The following is a 27,859-nucleotide window of genomic DNA, read 5'->3' on the forward strand; positions in this document are numbered from 1 at the left end:
CTGCTTCCAGGAGAAAGCCCCAGCTTCTCCAGTTTATCAACATAACTGAAGTCCCTCATTCCTGGAATCATTCTCGTAAATCTTTTCTGTACCTTCTCCAAGGCCTTCACATCATTCCTAAATTGTGGTGCCCAGAATTGGAGCTGAACCAGTGTTTTATACAGATTCATCATAATTTCCACACTTTTGTACTCTATACTTCCATTTATGAAGCCCAGGATCCCACAAGCCTTTTTAATTGCTTTCTCAACCTGCCCTGCCACCTTCAACGATTTATGCACACACCCCCCCCAGGTCTCTCTGTTCATGCACACCCTTTAGGATTGTAACATTTAGTTTATGTGTTCTCTCCTAATTCTTTCTACCAAAATGCATAACATCACAATTTTCTGCATTAAATGTCATCTGCCATGTGTCCGTCCATTTCATCAGCCTGTCTATGTCTTCCTGAAGTCTATCACTCTCTTCCTCACTGTTCACTATACTTCCAAGTTTTGTGTCATCTGCAAATTTTGAAATTGTGCCCTGTACACCCACGTCCAATATATTAATATATATCAAGAAAAGCAGTGGTCCTAGAACTGACCCCTGGGAAACACCACTGTATACCTTCCTCCACTCTGGAAAAACAGCTGTTCACCACTACACTCCGTTTCCTGTCACTTAGCCAATTTCGTATTCAGGCTGCCACTGTCCCTTTTATTCCATGGGCTTCAATTTTACTGGCAGGCCTATTATGTGGCATTTGTCAAACGCCTTTTGGAAATCCATGTACACCCTCATCAACCCTCTGTGTTACCTCATCAAAAAACTCGATCAAGTTGGTCAAACATGATTTTCCTTTAACAAATCCGTGCTGGATTTCCTTAATTAATCCACCCCTATTCAAGTGACTGTTAATTTTGTCCCTGATTACTGTTTCCAGAAGCTTCCCCATTACTGAGGTTAAACTGACTGGCCTGTAGTTGCTGGGTTTATCTTTACTCCCTTTTTTGAACAAGGGTGTAACATTTGCAATTCTCCAGATGTATTGAATGTTCCCCATAATGGTGCCTGCTTTCCCCATGACGCTTCATTTTCATTTTGCATCATTTGCATTGTCCAGAAAATAAAACTAACTGAAAAGTGCTACCACAGGATCAAAGATTTCACTCAAGGTCACTTAACTCTGACATCAGTCAACAGCTAATATCCCATCCCTTGTGGAATCCTATCTAATTCAGCAACACCAATGAGCTGGAATTGCAAACAACAGTGAAATGCTTCATTAAAACACACAATCCATCATCACTGTACACTTACCCACAAACCCAGGCCATGTCTTCAAAACTGACAGTGCAATTAATGGCGCTCAGGACAAAAAAATGCAGGTCTCAAGCAATCCCCCAATACAGAAAGAACTGAGGTAAGAAACACTTTTATATCTTTGACAAAGACCACATGTACAAATTGCTTTTCCTCGGCTGCTTTCAACAACAGTGTAGTTGGCAATCAGGCACAGATTAAAAGCTACCTCATCAGAAAATGGTAGATCTGATCAATTAGAAACAAATTAGCCATTATAAAAATGAGACTGATTAGCAGCAATGCACATCAAGGTTCATCCCTGCATGTCCCAAATTCCTGCCTTTTTCCCCCTCAGGCAAACCTCTTCTTGCATGCTGCTCAGTCCCTCAACTTTCACCATCTCAATTTATCTTTCCTTTCATCTGTGTGCGGGTATTACCATCTCTCCCCTCTCTAGTTTGTTTCTTCAGATATATGTTCTCAATCTATTTTTTTTTTAAATCTCATGATCACTCAAGCTTCCTCCCCTGGATCAGTAGCCAGTATCCTTGCACATCACATATTTCAGTGCTATTTTACATACAATTTAAAAAACACACTAACTTGAGTAAAGGTTTCCTTATTATTCAAAGTATCTATTCTTTCAATCATGGAACAAAAATTAAAATATTTCATATAATTTTGATTGAGGTTCACTATCACAATTATACACTTTAAAACTAGGAAAAGACAGAACCAGCAAAATTACACTATAATGATTCATTTTTATATACAAGGTTCCACAATCAGCAAATGAGATCACAGAATCATAGAATGATGCAGCACAGGCTGCCATTCGGCCCATTGTGTCACTAAGAGCTATCAAATTAGTCCCACTTCCCTGCTCTTTCACCATATCCCTGCAATTTTTTGTCCTTTCAAGTATGTACCCATCCCTCTTTTGAAAGTTACTATTGAATCTGCTTCCTCTACCCTTTCAGGCACTGCATTCCAGATTGTAACAGCTCGCTGCATAAAAAAATGTTTTTGTGTTGTCTCTGGCTCGATTGCCAATCACATTAAATCTGCGTCCTCTGGTTACAGTCCCTTCTGCTACCGGAAACAGTTTCTCCTTATTTACTCTATCAAAACCATTTATGATTTTGAACATCTGTGTCAAATCTCCTCTTAACCTTCTCTGCTCTAAGGAGAACAATCCCAGCTTTTTGAGCGATAAATAACTCGTTAATCTATTACAAATATAAGAAATAGGGGCAGGAGACGTCATGAAAAACTTCTTTACTCGGTGGTGAGGATATGGAACTCGCTACCAGAGTGATTGAGACGAATAGCAGAGATGCATTTAAGGCAAATAAGTTCATGAGGAAGAAAGGAATAGAAGGATATGTTGATAGGGTGAGATGAAGTAAGGTGGGAGGAGGCTCATATGAACCTGTTGGGCCGAACGGTCCATTTCTGTGCTGTGCTGTAAATTCTATGTACTCGGCCCTGACCATTTACCTCAGTGGAGCACCATGTTGAGCTAGTGTGACCCACATCAGTCATCATCCTGTGGCCTGAGTGAGAGTGACAATTAGTGCTGAATTAGAACATAAAAAATAGGAGTAGGCCATTTGGCCCCTTGAGCCTGCTCCGCCATTCAATAAGATCATGGCTGATCATCTTTCAACTCCACTATCTCCATATTCCTGGATTCCCTTAATATCCAAAAATCTACAATTTCTGTCTTGAATATACTCAATGACTGAGCCTCCACAAGCCTCTGGGGTAGAGAATTCCAAAGATTCACCACCCTCTGAGTGAAAACATTTCTCATCAGTCCTAAATGGCCGACCCCTTATTCTGAGATTGTAACCCCTGGTTCTAGACTTCCAAGCCAGAGGATCATCCTTTCTGCATCTACCCTGTCAAGCTCTAAAAATTTTGTATGTTTCAATTAGATCACCTCTCATTCTTCTAAACTCTACTAATCTAGTCAATCTCTCCTCATAGGACAATCCCCCATCCCAGGAATCAGTCTGATGAACCTTCGTTGCACTCCCTCTATGGCAAGTGCATCCTTCCTTAGATAAGGAAACCAAAACTGTTCAAATCCTCCAGGCGCGGCCTCACCAGGGCCCTCTATAATTGTAGTAAGTAAGTAATAAAATGAATCGGGACACACTAGCGAAATCCCTGCTGCATTGCTCAGTTAATTGGAGGATGCGTAGTTTTATAAACAGAGCTGTTATAACATGTGACACACAATGTAATGCATAATATAAGCAATTATTCCCTGATCAGTGTATTATATAATACAGGGCTGCATTACTGTGCAATTAAGTCTTTGATAGGGTTAGAAGCCATCATGTGGCTCATTCACAGACATGAGCATCAACAAACCACTTTTCCAGTACATCCAACACACCTTTAGGGAATCTTCCTGGCTTGAGAAGTCCTCATATTTTCCATTGTTCAATTCTGGCGCATTGAGTAGTAGTTCGACATCAGCCAGAGCCAGCAATGTCTTGTTAATGTCCAGAAGATAATCTGATGGGAAGTACTGAGATGCCATTCCTGCACTGGTGGTGTAATGGCCAGTGATAACGCTGGCTTCCTGAGGAGAGAGGCAGCAGTATGAAGTTGACTTAAAGTAATAATTGGCAATGGCCAAATTCTGGATTCCTCTATCAATGCTGCTTTGCAAACTCACAGTTGCATTACATTTTCAGAAAAGCAGTGAAATCCTACGAACAATCTCAGTGCAAATGTTAGACTGGCTAGTTGCACATTGCAAAATAAATGAATCCTTGCTCTCCAATATTTTGGATTTTATAAAATTAAAAAATCATAAACTTACTGGACTCTTTAAATGCAGTGCTTGATAAGTAGAAAACTGGGTCTCTATTTGGTGCCAGCGCTTCTCCACATTGATGCTGTCCTTTCCTGGAGAGGTACTATACCATCCCAGGCCTTGGCTCTTCTTTGTTAAGGCAGTGAAGTCTTCCCTTCGCTGCTCAAACTCTTGGGTCAGTTTCTGGAAAGAAAAAGCACATTTTGAGACAACGCCCCTGGATTATATTAATATTTCTTGAAAGCTCACATAACTTTTTCCTTCTCTGCAGCCTAAGGCAGGTCAGACAACTGCTGCAATCTCACTGCTAAAGTCCCTGCCAGCCAGCCACCAAAAGCTTTACATCAGCAACTCAGTGGAGGACCATTCCAAATTTCCCCTCCTTCCACTCCTATTTGAATGCGAGTCAATTATGTTGCACTATTTTCATACAACAATATTGTTGGTGTCAGTTTATTCACAAAGTAGCAACCAGCAGTTCTATTGTTTAGTCCTAATCAACATCTAGTGAAAACCTTCAACAATAGTACTTCTTGAGAGGAAATATCCTGTATTAATATAAAGAAACCACAAGGAACAAGCCGAAAGACAGAAATTAAAAGCAGCTTAATTTTACTACCTGTAATCCCGTCTCGTCTTCTGAGCCATAGGAGTCCAACAGTCGGTGCTCAATGTCATCCAGCCACTGCAGGAAGTAGCTTTGCTCTCTCTTGTGCTGGTACCACCCAGGTGACATCTCTCCTACTTGCTCCTTCTGCATTAATTTTGCTTCCTAAATACCAGAGTAAAAAACATTCCGTCTTCAATCCTAATGAGTTCATCTCACACTAGTTAAAGATAAAGGTCTTTTAATAACCAGACTATTCTGCAGCAACTTGGGGATTGCTTACAAAGATAAATCTCTGCCCACAGATAATTATGTGGTTAACACCAGGGATACAAACAGATCTAAACACTCCAACCACTCACTACATTTGAAGATCCAATAAGCAGGACTCATTTTTTAACCATTCGTTATGATTATATTCATCAGATTAGTTCTAATCGGGTAGCATTAGCTTTTCTCATACCTTAACAGTGGCGTACTTTGTCTGCAGAAGGATCAGTTTTCTGTGGATTTTTTTCCGTCTGTAATCATCATCAGTCAGCTGCAGCAGCTGTTCACCTTTCTGTAGCATCTCCTCCATATCCGCTTCCTCTTCATCCATCTAGAAACACAGATTTTTAAGTAGAAAGCAAATATACACAGTGCACCCCCACACACAAGCACGCATCCACACACACAAGGATTCAGAAAAGCTCCTCTGTATGTAGTTCCGAATGTAAATAGTGCAAGGACCTAATACGTACAACTTACATTTATATAGTGCCTTTAATGTAGAAAAAGTCCCAAGGTGCTTCACACATGAAGAAAGGAGAAGAAGCTGAGCCATTGTAGGATAGTTTGGAGAGTTAAACAAAGGTTTGCTTGAAGAGAAGTCTTGAGAAGGCATTCAAGGAGGGCATTTCAGAGAATCAACAGGAGGGCCAAGAAAGGCCAGCGTTAGAGGCTTGAAGGGCACACATGGATTAGGTAGGGTGGGGTGAGACGGTGAAAATATTTGTCAGAGATCGAGAATTGATGACATGCGTATGGTTCATATCTTCTTGCTTGTACAGAGGATCAGACCAAACACTCAGCTTCACATGTAGAGAGTCAAAAGTTGGCATATCACCCAGAAATTAGCAATAAAACTTTTTGTTGCAAGCATCAAAGAAGGACTAGGTGGTGCAAGAAACATAGAAAATAGGTGCAGGAGTAGGCCATTCAGCCCTTCTAGCCTGCACCGCCATTCAATGAGTTCATGGCTGAACATGCAACTTCAGTACCCCATTCCTGCTTTCTCGCCATACCCCTTGATTCCCCCTAGTAGTAAGGATAGAAAGTGCAGTGGGTGAAGACACTGCTTTTTGTTTCTAAAAGGCAGGACCTACAAGGTAGGTACAATGAGGAATGCCATTCATCCCATTCTAGTTCATTCATCCAGAGTGCCATTCAGTTTGATCATAAATTCTTCCAATTTTTATTGTACTGTTTCGGCCGATGGAGAAAAACTCATCCCACAAATCCCACCAGAATTCAAAGGCGGGTTCCAGAGGTGAAAAGACACTGCGCTAAATCACTGTGCCAACTAGCTCCCCTAACCAAAAGTAGTATCCAAGGGTGCCATTATAGGTTGGGGGCAATATATTAGCATGAACAGAGGATTGGCGAACTAACAGAAAACAGAGAGTTGGGACAAATGGGTCATTTTCCGGTTGGCAAACAGTAACTAGTGGGGTGCCGCAGGGATCGGTGCTGGGACCTCAATTATTTTCAATCTATATTAATGACTTGGATGAAGGGACTGAGTGTAATGTAGCCAAGTTTGCTGATACAAAGATGGGTGGAAGAGCAAATTGTGAGGAGGACACAAGAAATCTGCAAAGGGATATAGACAGGTTAAGTGAGTGGACAAAAATGTCAGATGGAGTATAATGTGGGAAAATATGAGGTTATCCACTTTGGCAGAATATAGAAAAGCAAATTATAATTGAAATGGAGAAAAATTGCAAATGTTGCAATACAGAGGGACCTGGGGGTCCTTGTGCATGAAACACAAAACGTTAGTATGCAGGTACAGCAAGTAATCAGGAAGGCAAATGGAATGTTGGCCTTTATTGCAAGGAGGATGGAGTATAACAGCATCCAATGTAAGTATATCCTTCCTTAAATACGGAGACCAAAACTGTATGCAGTACTCTAGCTGTGGCCTCCCCAATATCCTGTACAGTTGTACAGGATATTGGTGAGACCACAGCTAGAGTACTGCATACAGTTTTGGTCTCCGTATTTAAGGATATACTTACATTGGATGCTGTTCAGAGAAGGAATACTACTAGATTGATTCCGGAGATGAGGGGGTTGACTTATGAAAATAGGTTGAATAGATTGGGCCGATACTCATTGGAGTTCAGAAGAATGGGAGGTGATCTTATCGAAACATATATGATAATGAGGGGGCTCGACAAGGTGGATGCAGAGAGGATATTTCCACTAATAGGGGAAACTAAAACTAAGGGACATAGTCTCAGAATAAGGGGCCGCCCATTAAAACTGAGATGAGGAGGACCTCTGATGGTTGTAAATCTGTGGAACTCTCTGCCCTAGAGAACTGTGGATCGTGGGTCATTGAATATATTTAAGGCGGAGATAGACAGATTTTTGAGCAATAAGGGGAAAAAGGGTTATGGGGAGCAGACAGGGAAGTGGAGCTGAGTCCATGATTAGATCAGCCATAATATTAAATGGCGGAGCAGGCTTGAAGGGCCAAATGGGCTACTCCTATTTCTTATGTTCTTAAAAGATACAGGTCCCAGACCTACACACCATGAACAGATACACTGCCAGCAGTGCCATGCACTTAGCAGTGATGAAACAGCTGTGCAGTTGGCTCTATTCTCCAATGAGTTAAATGCCACTGTCGGAGGGTGCAACAACAACTTGCATTTATATTGCACCTTTAACGTAGTAAAACGTCCCAAGGCACTCCACAGGAGCGTTATCAAACAAAATTTGACACCGAGCCATATAAGGAGAAACTAAGGCAGGTAACCAAAAGCTTGGTCAAAGAGGTAGGTTTTAAGGAACGTCTTGAAGGAGAAAAAAGCTGTAGAGAGGGGGAGAGATTTCGGCAGGGAATTTCAAAACTTAGGGACTAAGCAACAGAAGGCATGTCCAGCAATGATTGAGCGATTATCAGAGCTGCTCAAGATGGTAGAATTCAAGGAGCGCATATATCTCGGCAGGGGGGGGGCGAGGAGTTATGGGGCTGAAGGAGATTACAGATAGAGAGGGGCAAGGGCAAGGAGAGATTTGAAAACAAGGATGAGAATTTTGAAATCGAGGCATTGCTTAACCAGGAGCCAATGTAGGTCAGTGAACACGGGTGATGGGTGAGCGGGCCTTAGTGCGAGTCAGCACTATGGCAGCCGGGTTTTGGATCACCGGAAGTTTGCGTAGGGTAAATGTGGAAGGCCAGCTAGGAGTGCGTTGGAAGAGTCAAGTCTAGAGATAACAAATGCATGGATGAGGGTTTCAGCAGTGAATAAATTGAGGCAAGGGCAGAGATGGGTGATGTTATGGAGGGGAAAATAGGCGGTGTTAGTTATGCTGCGGATAAGTGGTTGAAAGTTAATTTCAGGGTCAAATATCACACCAAGATTGCAAAGTCTGGTTCAGCCTCAGACAAAAGTTGGGGAGAGGGATGGAGTCAATGACTAGGGAACGGAGTTTCTGGCGGGGACCGAAAACAATGGCTTCGGTCTTCCCAATATTTAATTGGAGAAAATTTCTATTCGTCCAGAACTGAATGTCAGACAAGCAGTGCGACCATTTAGAGACCGTGGAGGGGTTGAAAGAAGTGGTAGTGAGGTAGAGTTGGGTGTCAGCAGCCTACATGTGGAAACTGGCACTGTGTTTTCAGATTATGTCGTCAAATGGCAATGTGTAGTCGAGAAATGGGGGCGGGGGGGAAGGGGGAGGATAAGTATAGATCCTTGGGGGACACCCAGAGGTAACGATGCGGGAGCGGGAAGAGAAGCCGTTCAGGTGATTTTCTGGCTAAGTTTAGACAGATAAGAATGGAACCAGGCAAGTGCAGTCCCACCCAGCTGGATCACGGTGGAAAGGCGATGGAGAAGGATGGAGTGGTCAACCTTGTCAAAGGCTGCAGACAGGTCAAGATGTATGAGGAGGGATAATGTGCCTTTACCACAGTCAAAAAGTGTCATTTGTGACTTTGATGAGAGCCGTTTCGGTACTGTGGCAGGACCGGAAGCCTAATTGGAGGGATTCAAATATGGAGTTGTGGGAAAGACAGGCACAGATTTGGGAGGCAATAACACGTGCAAGGACTTGAGAGGAAGGGATGGTTGGAGATGGGGCAGTCGTTTGCAAAGATGAAGGGGTCAAGGGTTAGTTTTTTGAGGAGATGGGTGATGACAGCAGCTTTGAGGGAGAGGGGAACCATTAACATGTCAGCTGACATGGGAGCTAGAAAAGGAAGTTGGGTGGTCAGCAGTGTGGTGGGAATAGGGTCAAGGGAGCAGGAAGTGGGTCTCAGGGATGAGCTCAGAGAGGTCACGAGGGGAGATCGGAGAGAAACTGGAGAAAGATGTGAGGTCAGGGCTAGGGCAGAGGGATCCGCAGAGGAAGTTTGGCCCGGTTGGCAAGGGGAAGGTAGGGAAGTGGCAACTGAACGGATGATCTCAACCTTAGAGACAAAGAAGTCCATGAGCTCCTCGCACATTGTCGGAGGGGAAGGTAGAGACAGGGGAGAGGAGTTGAAGAAGACGGTTAGCAGTAGAGAATAGAAGCCAGGGTTTATTTTTGCATTCTAGAATGATTCCGGAATAGTGAGCAATTTTAGCAGACAAGAGCCGGACCCAATAATGCTTTCTGTGGTCCAACCAGATCTGGCGGTGAATGGCTAAACCAGTTGTCCGCCATATTCATTCAAGTCTGCATCCCTTGGACTTAAGGGAGCGAAGATGAGGACCATACCAGGGGGAACGGCCAGGGTGAGAGTACAATAATTGTTTTTAATAGAGCAGGGGAAATCACATGTGCTCTCTGAACGTTACCAAAATATTCAAAAGTAATATATCCAGGCAGTATAATGGATTTGTACCTGACTGGAGTTATACTATATCAAGTGCAAAGCTCCAGTCATGTCTTTCACTAGGGGGGGGTAGTGCTGGACAGGCTAATGGATCTCAAGGTAGACAAGTCCCCTGGTCCAGATGATATGCATCCTAGGGTATTAAAAGAGATGGCGGAAGTTATAGCAGATGCATTCGTTATAATCTACCAAAATTCTTTGGACTCTGGGGAGGTACCAGCGGATTGGAAAGCAGCTAATGTAACGCTTATGTTTAAAAAAGGGGGCAGACAAAAGGCAGGTAACTATAGGCTGGTTAGTTTAACATCTGTAGTGGGGAAAATGCTTGAAGCTATCATTAAGGAAGAAATAGCGGGAAATCTAGATAGGAATAGTGCAATCAAGCAGACGCAACATGGATTCATGAAGGGGAAATCATGTTTAACTACCTTCCTGGAATCCGTTGAGGATATAACGAGCATGGTGGATAGAGGTGTACCGATGGATGTGGTGTATTTAGATTTCCAAAAGGCATTCGATAAGGTGCCACACAAAAAGTTACTGCAGAGGATAAAGGTACACGGAGTCAGAGGAAATGTATTAGCATGGATCGAGAATTGGCTGGCTAACAGAAAGCAGAGGGTCCTTTTCGGGTTGGAAATCGGTAGTTCGTGGTGTGCCACAGGGATCGGTGCTGGGACCACAATTGTTTACAATATACATAGATGACCTGGAAGAGGGGACAGAGTGTAGTGTAACAAAATTTGCAGATGACACAAAGATTAGTGGGAAAGCGGGTTGTGTAGAGGACACAGCGAGGCTGCAAAGAGATTTAGATAGGTTAAGCGAATGGGCTAAGGTTTGGCAGATGGAATACAATGTCGGAAAATGTGAGGTCATCCACCTTGGGGAAAAAAAAAAAAACAGTAAAAGGGAATATTATTTGAATGGGGAGAAATTACAACATGCTGCGGTGCAGAGGGACCTGGGGGTTCTTGTGCATGAAACTCTTTTTGGACATGAATCCCAAAAAGTTAGTTTGCAGGTGCAACATGTAATCAGGAAAGCGAATGGAATGTTGGCCTTCATTGCGAGAGGGATGGAGTACAAAAGCAGGGAGGTCCTGCTGCAACTGTACAGGGTATTGGTGAGGCCGCACCTGGAGTACTGCCTGCAGTTTTGGTCACCTTGCTTGAGGAAGGATATACTAGCTTTGGAGGGGGTACAGAGACGATTCACTCAGCTGATTCCGGAGATGAGGGGGTTACCTTATGATGATAGATTGAGTCGACTGGGTCTTTACTCGTTGGAGTTCAGAAGGATGAGGGGTGATCTTATAGAAACATTTAAAATAATGAAAGGGATGGACAAGATAGAGGCAGAGAGGTTGTTTCCACTGGTCGGGGAGACTAGAACTAGGGGGCACAGCCTCAAAATATGGGGGAGCCAATTTAAAACCGAGTTGAGAAGGAATTTCTTCTCCCAGAGGGTTGTGAATCTGTGGAATTCTCTACCCAGGGAAGCAGTTGAGGCTAGCTCATTGAATGTATTCAAATCACAGATAGACAGATTTTTAACCAATAAGGGAAATTAAGGGTTATGGGGAGCGGGCGGGTAAGTGGAGCTGAGTCCACGGCCAGATCAGCCATGATCTTGTTGAGTGGCGGAGCAGGCTCGAGGGGCTAGATGGCCTACTCTTGTTCGTATGTTATGTTCGTCTTGGCTTCAGTGCCCGCAGACTCCCAAGTCACAGTACACCTTTACATCGACAGAGTTGAAAATGCTACACAGACTCATAATTAACAATATAATGACTCTGTAGAATAAGACTCTTAAGGCAAGACTCCAAAGTAAGACCACAAGCATTAAGCTCCCTTCTGAACGTGACAACTTTAGCTGATTTCAACTTGGATGAGAAACCACCACATGACAGGAACAGCAAACCAGTGCCGGACAAAAGCAAAAAGACTGCAAATATTAGGAGTCTTCAATTCAAAACAGAAAATGCTTGACTGGAAATGGTCAGTCAGCAGTTCTGATAAGAAGTCTGCACACTAATCATCAGCATCTGTAAAGAGAGTTTAATGTTTTGGGTAAGGATCCCATGTCAGAACTGCTGATAGACTTGCTGTGTTTTTCCAGCATCTCCTTGATTTTTTAAGCAGCAGGGAGCAAACCTACCAAACAGTTCCTGCGTTTTAGCCAAAGCATATTCTATTGAATTAGGACTGTAAACTAATGCCAATACAAGAACTGCGCATGTGACATGTGATGCATTACAGCACTTAATACAATCTGCAAGGTCCAAGTCTGGATCTTTATCTGGTAGATGCAATACCATTGAGAAGCATCTGCCAATTAGTCTCATTTTTAATGTCCACCTCTGGGGTAGGGCACATTCTACAACTTCTAAAAGGATACCTCATTGACTGACCAGGCCAGTGCATTTAGGACTGCCTGATGCAACATTGTCTCGAGGATGCCATTACTCTCAGCCTCAGTAAGGTGCTTCACAAGGATCTTGCCAGCTACACATTCTGTCTGGTGTCAGGTCCCAATCTCCCACTCCCTCACCCGGTCCCAAACTCCCACTCCCTCACTCCCACCCCACCAGTCAAGTATATTTCATGGGCAACTGTGTAGAGAACAATGGGACACTGCGGATATATGGCACATCATCAATATTTAAACTTTCTTTCCCGGTCACTCCTGAAGTCACTGAATGATGCTGTGGATTGGCTCTACACAGGCTGCTTTCCAGTCCCTCACCCAAGTTCATCTGTAAGCCCACACAGCGAGTCCAAGCCCAAACGTGCACTCACCCGACATTCATACACATACCTTCCAGCAGTAGTCACTGATTAACAATTGGTGCTCTCGTTAATTTTTCCACTCCCTTAAGTCAATTATAGCACCCTACTGGCACCTCGACTGAGATTATTTAACTCAGCAACAAGCAGGAATTGCATCAGGAACTTTCCGATGTTAATGCCCAACAGCAGGCAACGTGTTTACCCAATGAGCCACAGAACTTCTACAGAAGCAGCTATAAAGGCATCGTGACGGTCTCTTCATTTTTTTTATACATTAAATATATCCTCATCACATCAATATTTTTAATGTGATCAGGATATTTGGCACACTCTCCAATGATGCTGCTATGTAAAAGATTAACAATCCTCCGTATTTTACCTTTTCATCATCATCAGGGATTTCCTCGCTACGCTGCAGCTTTTTCTCCAAGTCGTCTATCTTGATTTGCAGCTCAGCTTCAAAGCGATCTAGATCAATTAATGAAACCTGGTCGGTCTTCAGACCTGGTCTGAACCCACTTTCATGGCTTGTAGGTTCTTGCATTGCTGCTTCCATCTGTAGTCACATACAATAAAGTAGTTATTTATATTCAATTTATGTTAAACGCCTTGTTTATTAATTTATTACACACACCGCTAGTTGTGTTCAGAAACATGTGGAGACAAATGCAGTCACTGATAAAATGATGAATAGGCCAGTCAAAAACTAAAGTTTACATATGTACTAGTTAAAGGATGCAACATTGGGATCAAGAGAATGTAAACATGTCTATGGCAATTGTCAAAAGGTGGACCTCAGTCTAGGTCGGTAGGAAGGAAGTCTTGAATGTTGAAGCTGAACACAATCACTAAGGAGGTGGTACTCAGCAAGATAATGGTTATTATTTAAATGGCAAAAAATTGCAAAGTGCTGCAGTACAGCTGGACCTGGGGGTCTTGGTGCATGAAACACGAAAGGTTAGTATGCAGGTACAGCAAGTGATCAGGAAGGCCAATGGAATCTTGGCCTTTATTGCAAAGGGGATGGAGTAGAAAAGCAGGGAAGTTTTGCTACAGTTATACAGGGTATTGGTGAGGTCACACCTGGAATACGGCACACAATTTTGGTTTCCAAATTTAAGAAAGGATATACTTGCTTTGGAGGCAGTTCAGGGAAGGTTCACTCGGTTGATTCCGGAGATGAGGGAGGGATTGACTTATGAGGAAAGGTTGAGCCTCTACTCATTGGAATTAAGAAGAATGAGTGGTGATCTTATCGAAATGTATAAGATTAAGGGGGCTCAACAAGGTGGATGCAGAGAGGATGTTTCCTCTCATAGGGGAGACTAGAACTAGAGGGCATAATCTTAGAATAAGGGGCCACACATTTAAAACTGAGATGAGGAGAAATTTCTTCTGAGGGTTGTAATTCTGTGGAATTCGCTGACTCGGAGTTGTGGAAGCTGGGTCATTGAATATATTCAAGGTAGAGATAGACAGTTTCTTAACTGATAAGGGAATAAGGGATTAAGGGATTAAGGGGAGCGAGCAGGGAAGTGGACCCGAGTCCATGATCAGATCAACAATGATCGTATTAAATGGCAGAGCAGGCTCGAGGGGCCGTATGGCCTACTCCTGCTCCTATTTCTTATGTTCTTATTTAAAATTGGATTAGTGTGTGGGCAATGCAAAAATAACAGGCAGAACATTTTGCCTTAAACGTAATGACTATTTGGAGAACAGCCCCAATAAACTTCTGTCATCTTGAATTATCACATCAGGACAATAAAGTGCTTCGTGAAAGCTAGGTTATAACTTGAATAAATATATTCTCCAACCTGAGGTAGCTGGCTGACAGAGTGCATTAGATGCTGGCCTTTCACCTGTGGGACCTGAAAGAGATCCAGCCCAGCAAAATTAGTTTGAGCAGTTGCAATCCAGTTGCTAATGGGCATGGGCAGACAGCATAAAACTGTCCCCAATTCCTGGACACTTGGATCCAGGAGGCAGTCCCACTCCTTAGGTTACGTAGTGGTATAGGTTTTGTTAGTGGTCATAGACAGGAGGGTGCGGCTGCAACTCAGGCAAGAGGACCCCAGGTGCAGTGCTAGAGGAGCCTCAGCATTTGTCCTTATCCAACAGATATTAGGTTCTTGCTGCCTGTGTGGATGAGCGAAAAGCCTGCAGGATGGATGAGAAAGCTAACCATGGCATCATGGTGCAGGAGGCCATACAAATGGGGGGGGGGGGAGGAAGAGAGGAGTGAAAGGGAAAATAGTTGTGCTTGGGGATAATATAGTCAGAGGGATAGATACCATTCTCTGCAGCCACAGCCAGGAGTTCCGGCGGTTGCGTTGCCTGCCCGGTGCCAGTGTTAAAGACATCTCTTTGCGGCTGAAGAAGAACTTGGAATGTGAAGGGGAGGATCCAGTTGTCGTGGTCCACATGGGAACCAATGACATAGGTAGAACTCGAAATGAGGTTCAGCCGAGAGAGTTTGAGGAGTTGGGGTCCAAACTAAAAAAGCAAAACCCCAAAAGGTAATAATTCCTGGATTTTTGCCCGAGCCATGCGCCAATGGACATAGGGATAAGCAGATCAGAAGATTAAATGTCGGACTCAGAGTGGTGTGGGAGGCAGGGGTTTTGCTTTGTGGGGCATTGGCACCAGCACTGAGGAAAAAGGGAGCTGTTCCATTGGGACCAGCTCCACTTAAACCAGGCTGGAACCAGTATCCTCGAATAGCAAGGGCAGTAGACAAGGCTTTAAACTAATGAAGGGAGAGGGGGGGGGGGGGAAGGATTCAGGAAAGAGTAAATTTAAAAGCAGCGAGAGCAATGTCAAGGCTCTAAAGCAGTACAGAGTTTTGGGTAAAAATGAGCAGAGTGGGTCAGGGAGAGAGACATAGGGCATCAGTGACTACAGTGACTTCAGGGAAAAATAGGAAAAAGTCAAAGCTAAAGGCACTATATCTGAATGCGCGAAGTATTCGCAACAAAATAGATGAATTAATAGCACAGATAGAAATTAATAGTTTTGACCCAATAGCCACTTTGGAGACGTGGTTGCAAAGTGATCAAGGTTGGGAACTAAATAAGAATTTCGTGCTCTATCACCCAACAAAGTATAATAAAAACTATCAGATATATCCTCACTGCTTTCCTCCCCCAGCCTATGCATCGAGCAACTTCTCATCCTCGGTGACTTCAACCTCCATCTTAATTTATCATGCTCTCTCTCCTGAGTTCATTACTCTCCTGTCCTCCCTTAATCTCTCCCTCCATGTAAATTCCTCAACCCATATTCACGGCCACCCCCTTGACCTTGCAATCTCTTGTGGGCTTGCTATCCCAACCGTGTCAATTAAAGATAAAGCCATCTTTGACCATTTCCTTGTATCGCTCTCAACCCACATCCCCTTTCCCCAATCCAAAACTGCTTCCTTCTGCATCCGCCCCTGGAAAAAAATCTCTCCAAATTCTCTTAAAACTGCACTCATCAACTCAAAACTGTCCAACCTTTGGCCCTCTTTTAACAATGACATTTCTGCAGCCACCGATCTGCTCAACCACACCTTCACCACCACCTTTGATACCCTAGTCCCTATTAAAAAGATTACTCTCTCCCACGCTGGCCGTTCCTCCTGGTACAGCCCTCATCTTCGCTCCCTCAAGTCAAAAGGGTACAGACTTGAACGGATGTGGCAGACAACTGATTTAGCCATTGACCGCCATTGTCTACAGAAACTGCTCACTATTCCAGGATCATTCTGGATTGCAAAATGATCCAGCTACTATTCTCTGCTGCTAACAGTCTCTTAAACCCCTCTCCACACTCACCTCCCATAACAAATGTGAGGATCTCATGGACTTTTGTCTCAAAGATTGAGAACATCCGATCAGCTGCCTCTGCGAATTCCCATCCTTCACCTAACCCACAGGGTCAAACTTCTCATTTTTCCCTAGTTTCTCTTTGATCTCTCCAAGCTTATCTTGTCCATGAGACCCACGTTCTGCTCCCTTGACCATATTTCCCACTAAACTGCTGACCACCCAACTTCCTTTTTTGGCTCCCATGTTAGGCGACATTGTTAATTGTTCTCTCTCCTCAGGTACTATTCCCCTTTCCATCAAATCTGCTGTCATCACCCCTCTCCTCAAAAACCAAATGACATCCTTTGAGAGTGTGACAAAGATAAACTATCCCTTCTCATCCTTCTGGACCTGTCTGCAGCCTTTGACAGTTAACCACTCCATCCTCCTCCAACGCCTCTCATCCATCGTCCAGCTGGGTAGGACTGCACTCGCCTGGTTCCATTCTTATCCATCTAATCGTCGCCAGAAAATCTCCTGCAATGGTTTCTCTTCCCACTCCTGCATCTTTATCTCTGGTGTCCCCCCCAAGGATCTGTCCTTGGCCCCCTCTTATTTCTCATCTACATGCTGCCCTCTGGCGATATCATCCGAAAACACGTAGTCAGTTTCCACCCAGCTCTACCTCTCCACCACTTCTCCCTGCTTGGTATCTAAATTGTCAGATTGCTTGTCCAAGATCCAGTACTGGATGAGCAACAATTTTCTCCAATTATATATTGGGAAGACCGAAGCCATTATCTTTGGTCTCTGCCACAACCTAACCACTGACTCCATCCCTCTCCGTAGCATCAATCTGAGGATGAACAAGACGTTCGCAACCTAGGTATCACATTTGACCCTGAAATGAGTTTCCAGTCACATATCCGCAGGTTAACTAAAACCACCTTTTTCCACCTCTAACATTGTCCACCTCCGCCCCTGCCTCAGCTCTTCTGCTGCTGAAACCCTCATCCGTTCCTTTGTTACCTCTAGACTTGACTACTCCAACTCACTCCTGGCTGGCCTCCCACATTCTACACTACGTAATCTTGGTCATCCAAAACTCAGCAGCTCATGTCCTAACTCTCACCAAGTCACGATCACCCATCACCCTTTTGCTTTCTGATCTACATTGGCTCCCGGTTAAACAGCGTCTCAGTTTCAAAATTCTCATCTTTGTTTACAAATCACTCCATGGCCTTGCCTCTTCCGATTTCTAATCTTTTTCAGCCTCACAATCCCACAACATATCTGCGCTCCTCTAATCCTGCCCACTTGAACATCCCTCATTATAACTGCTCAACCATCAGTGGTCATGCCTTCAGGTGTTTGGGCCCTAAGCTCTGGAACTCCCTCCCTAAACCTCTCCTCCTCTCTTTCCTCCTTTAAGGCACTCCTTAAAACCTACCTCTTTAACCAAGCTTTTGGTCATCTGCCTTAATTTCTTCTTTTATGGCTCGGTGTCAAATTTAACAGTTTTGTCTTGTAACACTGCTACGAAGCACCTTGGGACGTTTTACTACGTTAAAGGCACTATCTAAATAAAAGTTATTAATATGAATAGTCCAGGATACTTAACTTTTAGACGAGCTAGGCAAAATGCGAAAGGATGGGATAAAGACAGTGGAGAGAAAGGTCTTAGCTCCAAAAATCAAGTCGAAGAATCAGTTTGGGTGAAGCTAAGAAACAGCAAAGGGCAGAAAACATTGGTAGGAGTTGTTTATAGGCCCCCAAACAGTGGTTGCAATGTATAAATCAGGAAATTAGAGGGACATGTGACAAGGGTAATACAGCAATCACGGGGAACATTAATCTACATATAGACTGGTGCAAACCAAATTTGCAGTAATATTGTGGAGGATGAACTCATGGAATGTATCCAAGATCATTTTCTAGATCAGTATGTTCAGGAACCAACTAGGGAACAGGCTATTTTAGATCTGGTATTGTGCAATGAGAAAGGGTTAATTAATAACCTTGCAGTAAAGGGGCCCTTAAGGAAAAGTGACCATAATATGATAGAATTTTATATTAAGTTTGAAAGTGATTTAGTTAAATCCAAAACTAGGGTCTTAAATCTTAATAAAACAAACTACGAAGGTATGACGGGTGAGTTGGCTAAAGTAGATTGGGAAACTACATTCAAAGATATGACGGGAGACAAGCAATGGCAGGAATTAATACATAATTTACAACAATCAGACATTCCTTTAAGGCACAAAAACTCCACAGGAAAAGTGGTCCAACCGGGGCTAACAAGAGAAGTTGAAGATAGTATTAGATCAAAGGAAAAGGCTTACAATGTTGCCAAAAAAGAGCAGTAAGCCTGAGAATTTGGAGGATTTGAGAATTCAGCAAAAAAGGACTAAGAAATTGATAAAGAAAGGGAAAATAGAATACGAGAGTAAACTAACAAGACACAATCATCATCATAGGTAGTCCCTCGGAATCGAGGAAGACTTGCTTCCACTCCTGAAGTGAGTTCCTTGGTGGCTGAACAGTCCAATACGAGAGCCACAGACTGTGTCACAGGTGGGACAGATAGTCATTGAGGGAAGAGGTGGGTGGGACTGGGTTGTCGCACGCTCTTTCCGCTGCCTGCGTTTGATTTCTGCACGCTCTCGGCGTTGAGACTCGAAGTGCTCAACGCCCTCCCGGATGCACTTTCTCCACTTAAGGTGGTCTTTGGGCAATGATATCGCACTTTATCAGGGACGCTTTAAGGGTGTCCTTGTACCGTTTCCGCTGCCCACCTTTGGCTCGTTTGCCGTGAAGGAGCTCCGCATAGAGCACTTGCTTTGGGAATCTCGTGTCTGGCATGCAAACTATGTGGCCTGCCCAGCGAAGCTGATCGAGTGTGGTCAGTGCTTCAATTCTGGGGATGTTAGCCTGGACGAGGACACTGATGTTGGTGCGCCTGTCCTCCCAGGGGATTTGTAGGATCTTGCAGAGACATCGTTGGTGATATATCTCCAGCGACGAGGTGTCTACTGTACATCGTCCGTGCCTCTGATCCATACAGGAGGGCAGGTATTACTACAGCCCTGTAGATCATGAGCTTGGTGGTAAATTTGAGGGCCTGGCCTTCGAGACACAAAAAAACAGACTGTAAAAGCTTCTATAGGTATGTAAAAAGTGAAAGATTAGCAAAAGTAAATGTAGGTCCCTTACAAGCGGAGACAGGAGACATTATAATAGGGAATAAGGGAATGGCAGAGAAATTAAACAAATACTTTGCATCTGTCTTCACAGAAGACAACGCAAAAAACCTCCTGGAAATAGTGGAGAACCAAAGGGCGAGCGAGAATAAGGGACTGAAAGAAATTAGAAAAAAAATAGCACAGGAGAAATTAATGGGACTGAAAGCTAATAAATCCCCTGGACCTGATGGCCTACATCTTCGGGTTTTGAAAGAGGTGGCTATAGAGATAGTGGATGCATTGGTTGCCATCTTCCAAAATTCCATAGATTCTAGAATGGTTCCCGCAGATTGGAAGATAGCCAATGTAACCCCACTATTTGAGAGAGGAGGGAGAGAAAGCGGGGATCTACCAGTTAGCCTGACATCATTAGTCGGGAAATTGCTAGAATCTATTATTAAGGACGTGGTAACAGGGCACTTAGAAAATAATAATAGGATTGGGCAGAGTCAACACGGATTTATGAAAGGGAAATCATGTTTGACAAATCCTTTGAGGTTGTAATTAGCAGAATAGATAAGGGGGATCCAGTGAATTAGGTCTATTTAGATTTTCAGAATGTGCCACAAAAGAGGTTATTAAACAATATTAGGGCCCATGGGATTGGTGGTAATATACAACCCTGGATTGAGGATTTGTTAACAGACAGAAAACGTAGAATAGGAATAATCGCAGAGTGCCCACAGCACTTGGTCTGCCCTCCAGGCCATCATAATCAGTGCCTACAAAGAGACACTCGGCCACTCAACCAGGAAGCACCAGTTCTGGTTAGATGAGAATGGCCAGGAGATCCAGGAGCTAATAAATCGCAAACGCAGGGCATTTCAGAACTTACAAGCAACAACTCAACTCAGAAGCAGCAAAGCAGCTCTACAGACGACTGAAGGCCGAGATCCAACAAAAAACCCACGACCTAAAGAATATATGATGGATGGAGAAAGCATAGGAGATTCAGCAGCTGCCGGACAGCCATGACGTGCGAGGATTCTTCACCGCAGTCAAGTCCACCTATGGCCCAAGCACCCAAGGTCCCACCCCACTGCTGGCCAAGAACGGGGAGCCACTCATCAAGGACACCGAGGCAGTCAGGGCCCGCTAGAAGGAACACTTCGAAGATCTCCTTAAATCGAGACTCTGTCTTTGATACAAGTGACCTCGACTCCATTCTGCAGCATGCTACCCGCCACCATCTCAGCAAAATGAGGTAGAAAAGGCCATCCGTCAGCTCAAGAACAACAAGACATCAGGAGCAGATGGAATCCCCGCCGAGGCACTAAAGTATGGCGGAGAGGCACTATTGGCTCAAATGCATCACCTCATCTGGAAAGAGGAGTGCATGCCTGGAGATCTGAGAGATGCCGTAATCGTGACCATCTTTAAAAAAGGGGACAAGTCCAACTGCAGCAACTACAGAGGAATCTCCCGGTTGTCGGCCACTGGGAAAGTCATAACGAGAATCCTCCTCAACCGTCTTCTCCCTATAACCATTCTCCGCCTACTCTTCGACGGCATGCAAGCCGTGATCCTGACCAACGGATCCACCACAGACCCAATCCACATCCGGACCAGGGTCAAGCAGGGCTGCGTCATTGCGCCAACCCTCTTCTCGATCTTCCTCACTGCAATGTTTCACCTCACACTCAAAAGCTCCCTGCTGGAGTGGAACTAAACTATAGAACCAGTGGGAACCTGTTCAACCTTCGTTGTCTCCAGGCTAGATCCAAGACCATCCCATCCTCGGTCGTCCAATTACAGTACGCGGATGCGCTTGCGTCTGCGCACAGAGGCTGAACTCCAAGCCACCGTTAACATCTTCACAGAGGTGTACGAAAACATGGGCCTTACACTAAACATCCATAAGACAAAGGTCCTCCATCAACCTGACCCCGCCACACAGCACTGCCCCCCGGTCATCAAAATCCACGGCATGGCCTTGGACAACGTGGACCACTTTCCATATCTCAGGAGCCTACTATCAGCAAGAGCAGACTTCGACGACGAGGTCCAACACCACCTCCAGTGCGCCAGCGCAGCCTTCGGTCACCTGAGGAAGTGTGTGTTCGAGGATCAAGCCCTCAAATCTGGCACCAAGCTTATGGTCTACAGGGTTGTCGTAACACCTACCCTCCTGTATGGCTCAGAGACGTGGACCATATATAGCAGACATCTCAAATCGCTGGAGAAATACCACCAACGATGTCTCCACAAGATCCTGCAAATGCCCTGATAGGATAGATGCACCAACGTCAGTGTCTCAATCAGGCCAACATCCCCAGCTTCGAAGCACTAACCACACTTGACCAGCTCTGTTGGGCGGGCCACATTGTCTGCATGCCCGACACAGCACTCCCAAAGCAAGTGCTCTACTCGGAACTCCTACACGGCAAGCGAGCCCTAGGTGGGCAGAGGAAACGTTTCAAGGACACCCTCAAAGCCTCCTTGATAAAATGCAACATCTCCACCAACACCTGGGAGTCCCTGGCCAAAGATCACCCTAAGTGGAGGAAGAGCATCCGGGAGGGCGCTGAGCACCGCGAGTCTCATCGCCACAAGCATGCAGAAAACAAGCGCAGGCAGCGGAAGGAGCGTGCGACAAACCTGACTCCCCACCCACTCTTTCCTTCAACGGCTGTCTGTCCCATCTGTGAGACTGTAATTCCCATATTGGATTGTACAGTCACCTGAGAACTCACTGAGTGGAAGCAAGTCTTCCTCGATTTTGAAGGACTGCCTATAATGATGATGTATTTGAATTTTCAGAATGTGCAATACAAGAGGTATTAAACAGAATTAGGGCCAATGGGATTGGTCATAATATACTAGCATGGATTGAGGATTGGTTATCAGACAGAAAACAGTAGGAATAATCAGGTCATTCTCAGGTTGGCAAGGTGTAACTAGTGGGATACTGCAAGGATCAGTGCTTGGACCCCAGCTATTCACAATCTACATCAATGATTTGGATGAGGGGACCAAATGTAATATATCCAAGTTTGCTGATGATACAAAGCTAGGTGGGAATGTAGGTTGTGAGGAGGATGCAAAGAGGCTTCACTTAGGCCAGGGACTCCCAGGTGCCAGTGGGGATGTTGCACTTTATCAGGGATGCTTTGAGGGTGTCCTTGTACCGTTTCCGCTGCCCACCTTTGGCTCGTTTGCCATGAAGGAGCTCCGAGTAGAGCACTTGCTTTGGGAGTCTCATGGCTGGCTTGTGGACTATGTGGCCTGCCCAACGGAGCTGATTGAGTGTGGTCAGTGCTTCAACGCTGGAGATGCTAGCCTGAATGAGGACGCTGATGTTGGTGCGCCTGTCCTCCCAGGGGATTTGTAGGATCTTGGAGACATCTTTGGTGATATTTCTCTAGCAACTTGGGCTGTCTACTGTACATGGTCCATGTCTCTAGAGCCATACAGGAGGGCAGGTATTACTACAGCGCTGTAGACCATGAGCTTGAAAGAACATGGCAAATGCAATATAATGTGGAGAAATGTGAAGTTATCCACTTTGGTAGGAAAGAGGGCATTTTTTAAAATGGAGAGAGATTGGGAAATGTTGGTGTTGAGAGGGACCTGGGTGTTCTTGTACACGGATCGCTGAAAGTTAACATGCAGGTACAGCAAGCAATTAAGAAAGCAAATGTTATGTTGGCCTTTATTACAAGAGGATTTGAGTATAAGAGTAAAGATGTCTAATGCAATTACATAGGGCCCTGGTGAGACCACACCTGGAGTATTGTGTACAGTTTTGGTCTCCTTACCTAAGGAAATATATATGCCATAGAGGGAGTGCAAAGAACAATTACCGGACCGATTCCTCGGATGGGAGGGATTATCCTATGAGGAGAGATTGAGTAGACTAGGCCTATATTCTCTTGAGTTTAGAAGAATGGGAGGTTGGGAGGTGATCTCATTGAAACATACAAAATCCTTACAGACTTGACAGAGTAGATGCAGGGAGGATGTTTCCTCTGGCTGGGGAGTCTAGAACCAGGGGTCACAGTCTCAGAATAGGGGGTCGGCCATTTAGGACTGAGATGAGGAGAAATATCTTCACTGAGGGTGGTGACTCTGGAATTCTCTACCACAGAAGGCTGTGGAGGCTCATTTGTTATATTCAAGACAGAGATCGGAATCTAGAGATATGGGGATAGTGCAGGAAAATGGAGTCGAGATAGAATATCAACCATGATCTTATTGAATGGCGGAGCAGGCTCGATGGGCCAAATGGCCTACTCCTGCTCCTATTTTTTTATGTTCTTATATTCTAATTCAGCACTAATTGTCACTCTCACTCAGAGGCCACAGGATGATGACTGATGTGGGTCACACTAGCCCAACATGGTGCTCCACTGAGGTAAATGGTCAGGACTACGTACATAGAATTTATAGCACAGCTCGGAATCGGGTCATTCAGACTAACAGGTCGATGCGAGTGTTTATGCTCCATATGAGCCTCCTCCCACCTTACTTCATCTCACCCTATCAACATATCCTTCTGTTCCTTTCTCCCTCATGCACATATTTGCCTTGAATGCATCTCTGCTATTCGTCTCAATCACTCCAGGTGGTAGCGAGTTCCATATCCTCACCACAGAGTAAAGAAGTTTTTCATGAATTTGTTATTGGATTTATTAGTGATTATCTTATATATATGGCCCTAGTTTTGGACTCCCTCACAAGTGGATACATCTCTACATTTGCCCCATCAAACCCTTTCATAATGTTAAAACCTCTATCAGGTCACTACTCAGCCTTCTCTTTTCTATAGAAAAGAGCCCCAGCCTGTTCAGTCTTTCCTGATAGTTGTACCGCTCAGTTCTGGTAGAGGGAGCTTTACCCTACATCTAGCTATGCTATGTCTGACTTGGGAGAGCTTGTTGGCAACATTAGCTACCTTATTAAGCACAAAAATCCAAAAAGTAAAAATACTTTCTATAATTCAAAATGCTAATCTTTGATTCAGAAAGGGTTTAAATTCATTTCTTCTCGAAGCAGTTGCTTGAACTGATGCAACCATCTATGTAGAAATGCCAATACTCTGCACATCAATAAAGAGATTCTTCATTTCAAAAGAGTGGCAGAGAAAATTTAAGCATCAATTTCTCACATATAATTTCACAAACACAAAAAATGTGGTATTGTGGCTGCTTTAAACTACAGGTTGAGCTGAATCACCCACCCAGGCTTGAAATTCACTCACTAGTGAGGGCAAACAAGTTGACCATCTTAAACATTAAACAAGTAAAATAACATACACATGTTGAATTGCTCAGGCTATCTGAACCTGCAAGTTTAATACAAGAGTGCAGTTTGGAGGGAATGAACGTCAATTTTTAAAAAAAAAAAAAAAAAAACTGGGCATTATGCCACAGGAACTGCTAAAACTTTGGGAAACTGCTCGAATGAGTTGCATCTGTGAACAGGACCATAGTGGGCATGTGATGCTCCATCGCATTCCAAGCACCAATAATCAAGCCTTTTCTGCCTAATACTAGTGTTTTTTTTTCATCAGAATGTCTGTCTTCCTCTCACCATTCCCTATCACCCTAGAAATCAAGCCCAAGTCCCATCATGCTATTTTGGTGATCAAATAAATGCATTAATGGTTTTTTATGTGGTAGAAGTTTTTGAAGATGCTACTTGGTTCTTTACTGCTGAATGAAGGATGTCTGTTGGGTTAGGTGGGTCAACTTCAAGAGCCAAAGAAAGGCTCCGATGTACACCGGCTGTACTCAAGCCCAGCCCAATGCAGAGACTAATAAAGTACAAGAACCTGGTAGGCCAGCACGGATCATTGCGATGACAGTGGCATCCTACATTCAGATCTTGTGAATGAAATAAGGTAATTCACCATTGGGGATTAACCCTGGATCTTCCTAGTCTCACTGGGCAGTGTATTTATTCACGGAGCAAGATGGGGAAGTTTATTAACAATTGCTTTCATTGGTACTCTTTGAAACTTTCCAAGAGATTCTGGTTGGTCACCAAAAGGGAAGCATCCAAATGTCAGACCATCATTCTGGCATTTAGCTCCACAAGAAAACCTGTTTGTGGAAGAGATTTAATTCCTACATCCAGCATGTCAATGGTTGACTACTGTAGCAACACTATAGCTACCTGGATAACTTTATTTATGAAGCACCCGATCAACTATTGCACCGCTTCATGATGAACAAATTTGACTCGTTTGAGTTACTAGTCTTGCATTCAAGGTGCCTTGTGACTAACAATGCCCCAGTTATCCAATTTCTTATATTATAACCGAAAAGCGCTCCTAAAAACCTACCTTGTTCACCAAGCTTTTGGTCATCTGCACTAATATCTTCTTATGTGGCTTGGTGTCAAATTTTGTTTAATAACACTCCTGTGAATCATCATGGGACATCTTACTATGTTAAAGGCACTATATCAGTACAAGTTGTTGAACATAGAGTATGACAGGGAGTCTGTAGGAGGTTGAGTAACAAGAGGCACCTTTAAATGCAGTGGGATTCCATACAGTCTCTGAGCCTTGATGAGACTCAGTCAAAGGAGCATACATTTTCTCAGATCATTCTTGTTCAATACATATAATTGGGGCAGATATAGCCTGGAAATATATTGTGAATTACATCTAGAATAGAGACTGTGCTAAGATTCACTGAGACAGCTGCCACAGCTGGAAAATAGTACTGGACTGATGATCATGAAAGGATGATCAAGACAAATTTAGGGAGCTCGGAGCTAAATTAAAAAGTAGGACCTCAAAAGTAGTAATCTCAGGGTTGCTACCAGTGCCACGTGCTAGTCAGAGTAGGAATCGCAGGATAGCTCAGATGAATACATGGCTTGAGGAGTAGTGCAGAAGGGAGGGATTCAAATTCCTGGGACATTGGAACCGGTTCTGGGGTAGGTGGGACCAGTACAAACCGGACGGTCTGCACCTGGGCAGGACCGGAACCAATGTCCGAGGGGGAGTGTTTGCTAGTGCTGTTGGGGAGGGGTTAAACTAATATGGCAGGGGGATGGGAACCTATGCAGGGAGACAGAGGGAAGTAGAATGGGGGCACAAGCAAAAGATAGAAAGAAGAAAAGTAAAAGTGGAGGGCAGAGAAACCCAAGGCAAAAAGCAAAAAGGGCCACATTACAGCAAAATTCAAAAGGGGCAAAGTGTGTTGAAAAGACAAGCCTGAAGGCTCTGTGCCTCAATGCGAGGATTATTTGCAATAAGGTGGACAAATTAACTGCGCAGGCAGCAAGTAACGAATATGATATAATTGGTATCACGGAGACTAAGGCTGGGAACTCAACATTCAGGGGTTTTCAACATTCAGGAAGGATAGACAGAAAGGAAAAGGAGGTGGGGTGGCGTTGCTGGTTAAAGAGGAAATTAACTCAATAGTAAGGAAGGATATTAGCTTGGATGATGTGGGATCGTTATGGGTGGAGCTACAAAATACCAAAGGGCAGAAAATACTACTGTACAGTCCACCAAACAGTAGTAATGAGGTTGGGGACAGCATCAAACAAGAAATTAGGGATGCGTGCAATAAAAGGTACAGCAGTTATCATGGGCGACTTTAATCTACATATTGATTGGGCTAACCAAATTGGTAGCAACGCGGTGGAGAAGGATTTCCTGGAGTGTATTAGGGATAGTTTTCTAGACCAAAATGTCGAGGAACCAACTAGAGGGCTGGCCATCCTAGACTGGGTATAATGAGAAAGGACTAATTAGCAATCTTGTTGTGCGAGGCCCCTTGGGGAAGAGTGACCATAATATGGTAGAATTCTTTATTAAGATGGAGAGTGACAGAGTTAATTCAGAGACTAGGGTCCTGAACTTAAGGAATGGTAACTTCAATGGTATGAGATGTGAATTGGCTAGAATAGACTGGCGAATGATACTTAAAGGGTTGACGGTGGATAGGCAATGGCAAACATTTAAAGATCGCATGGATGAACTTCAACAATTGTACATCCCAATCTGGAGTAAAAATAAAACGGGGAAGGTGGCTCAACCGAGGCTAACAAGGGAAATTAAAGATTGTGTTAAATTCAAGGAAGAGGCAAATAAATTGGCCAGAAAAAGCAGCAAAACTGAGGAATGGGAGAATTTTATAATTCAGCAGAGGAGGACAAAAGGTTTAATTAGGAGTGGGATAATAGAGTACGAGAGGAAGTTTGCTGGGAACATAAAAACTGACTGCAAAAGCTTCTATAGATATGTGAC

The 27,859-nt window shown here is 44.0% G+C and overlaps 1 protein-coding gene across 3 annotated transcripts in view; it reads right to left on the bottom strand.

Annotated features, from left to right (window-relative positions):
• Window positions 1–27,859, bottom strand: part of LOC139273181 (utrophin-like) — a 476,555-nt gene that overhangs the window by 381,117 nt on the left and 67,579 nt on the right. For all 3 annotated transcript variants that reach the window (XM_070889721.1, XM_070889722.1, XM_070889723.1), the window contains 5 exons: window positions 12,994–13,170; window positions 5,191–5,328; window positions 4,740–4,892; window positions 4,127–4,303; window positions 3,695–3,883 (listed from right to left, as the gene is read on the bottom strand). In XM_070889721.1, coding sequence (XP_070745822.1) covers window positions 3,695–3,883; window positions 4,127–4,303; window positions 4,740–4,892; window positions 5,191–5,328; window positions 12,994–13,170 — 834 coding nt within the window. The remainder of the gene's footprint in view (window positions 1–3,694; window positions 3,884–4,126; window positions 4,304–4,739; window positions 4,893–5,190; window positions 5,329–12,993; window positions 13,171–27,859) is intronic.

Source organism: Pristiophorus japonicus, chromosome 9 (assembly GCF_044704955.1).
Source record: "Pristiophorus japonicus isolate sPriJap1 chromosome 9, sPriJap1.hap1, whole genome shotgun sequence".
NCBI lineage: Eukaryota > Metazoa > Chordata > Chondrichthyes > Pristiophoridae > Pristiophorus > Pristiophorus japonicus.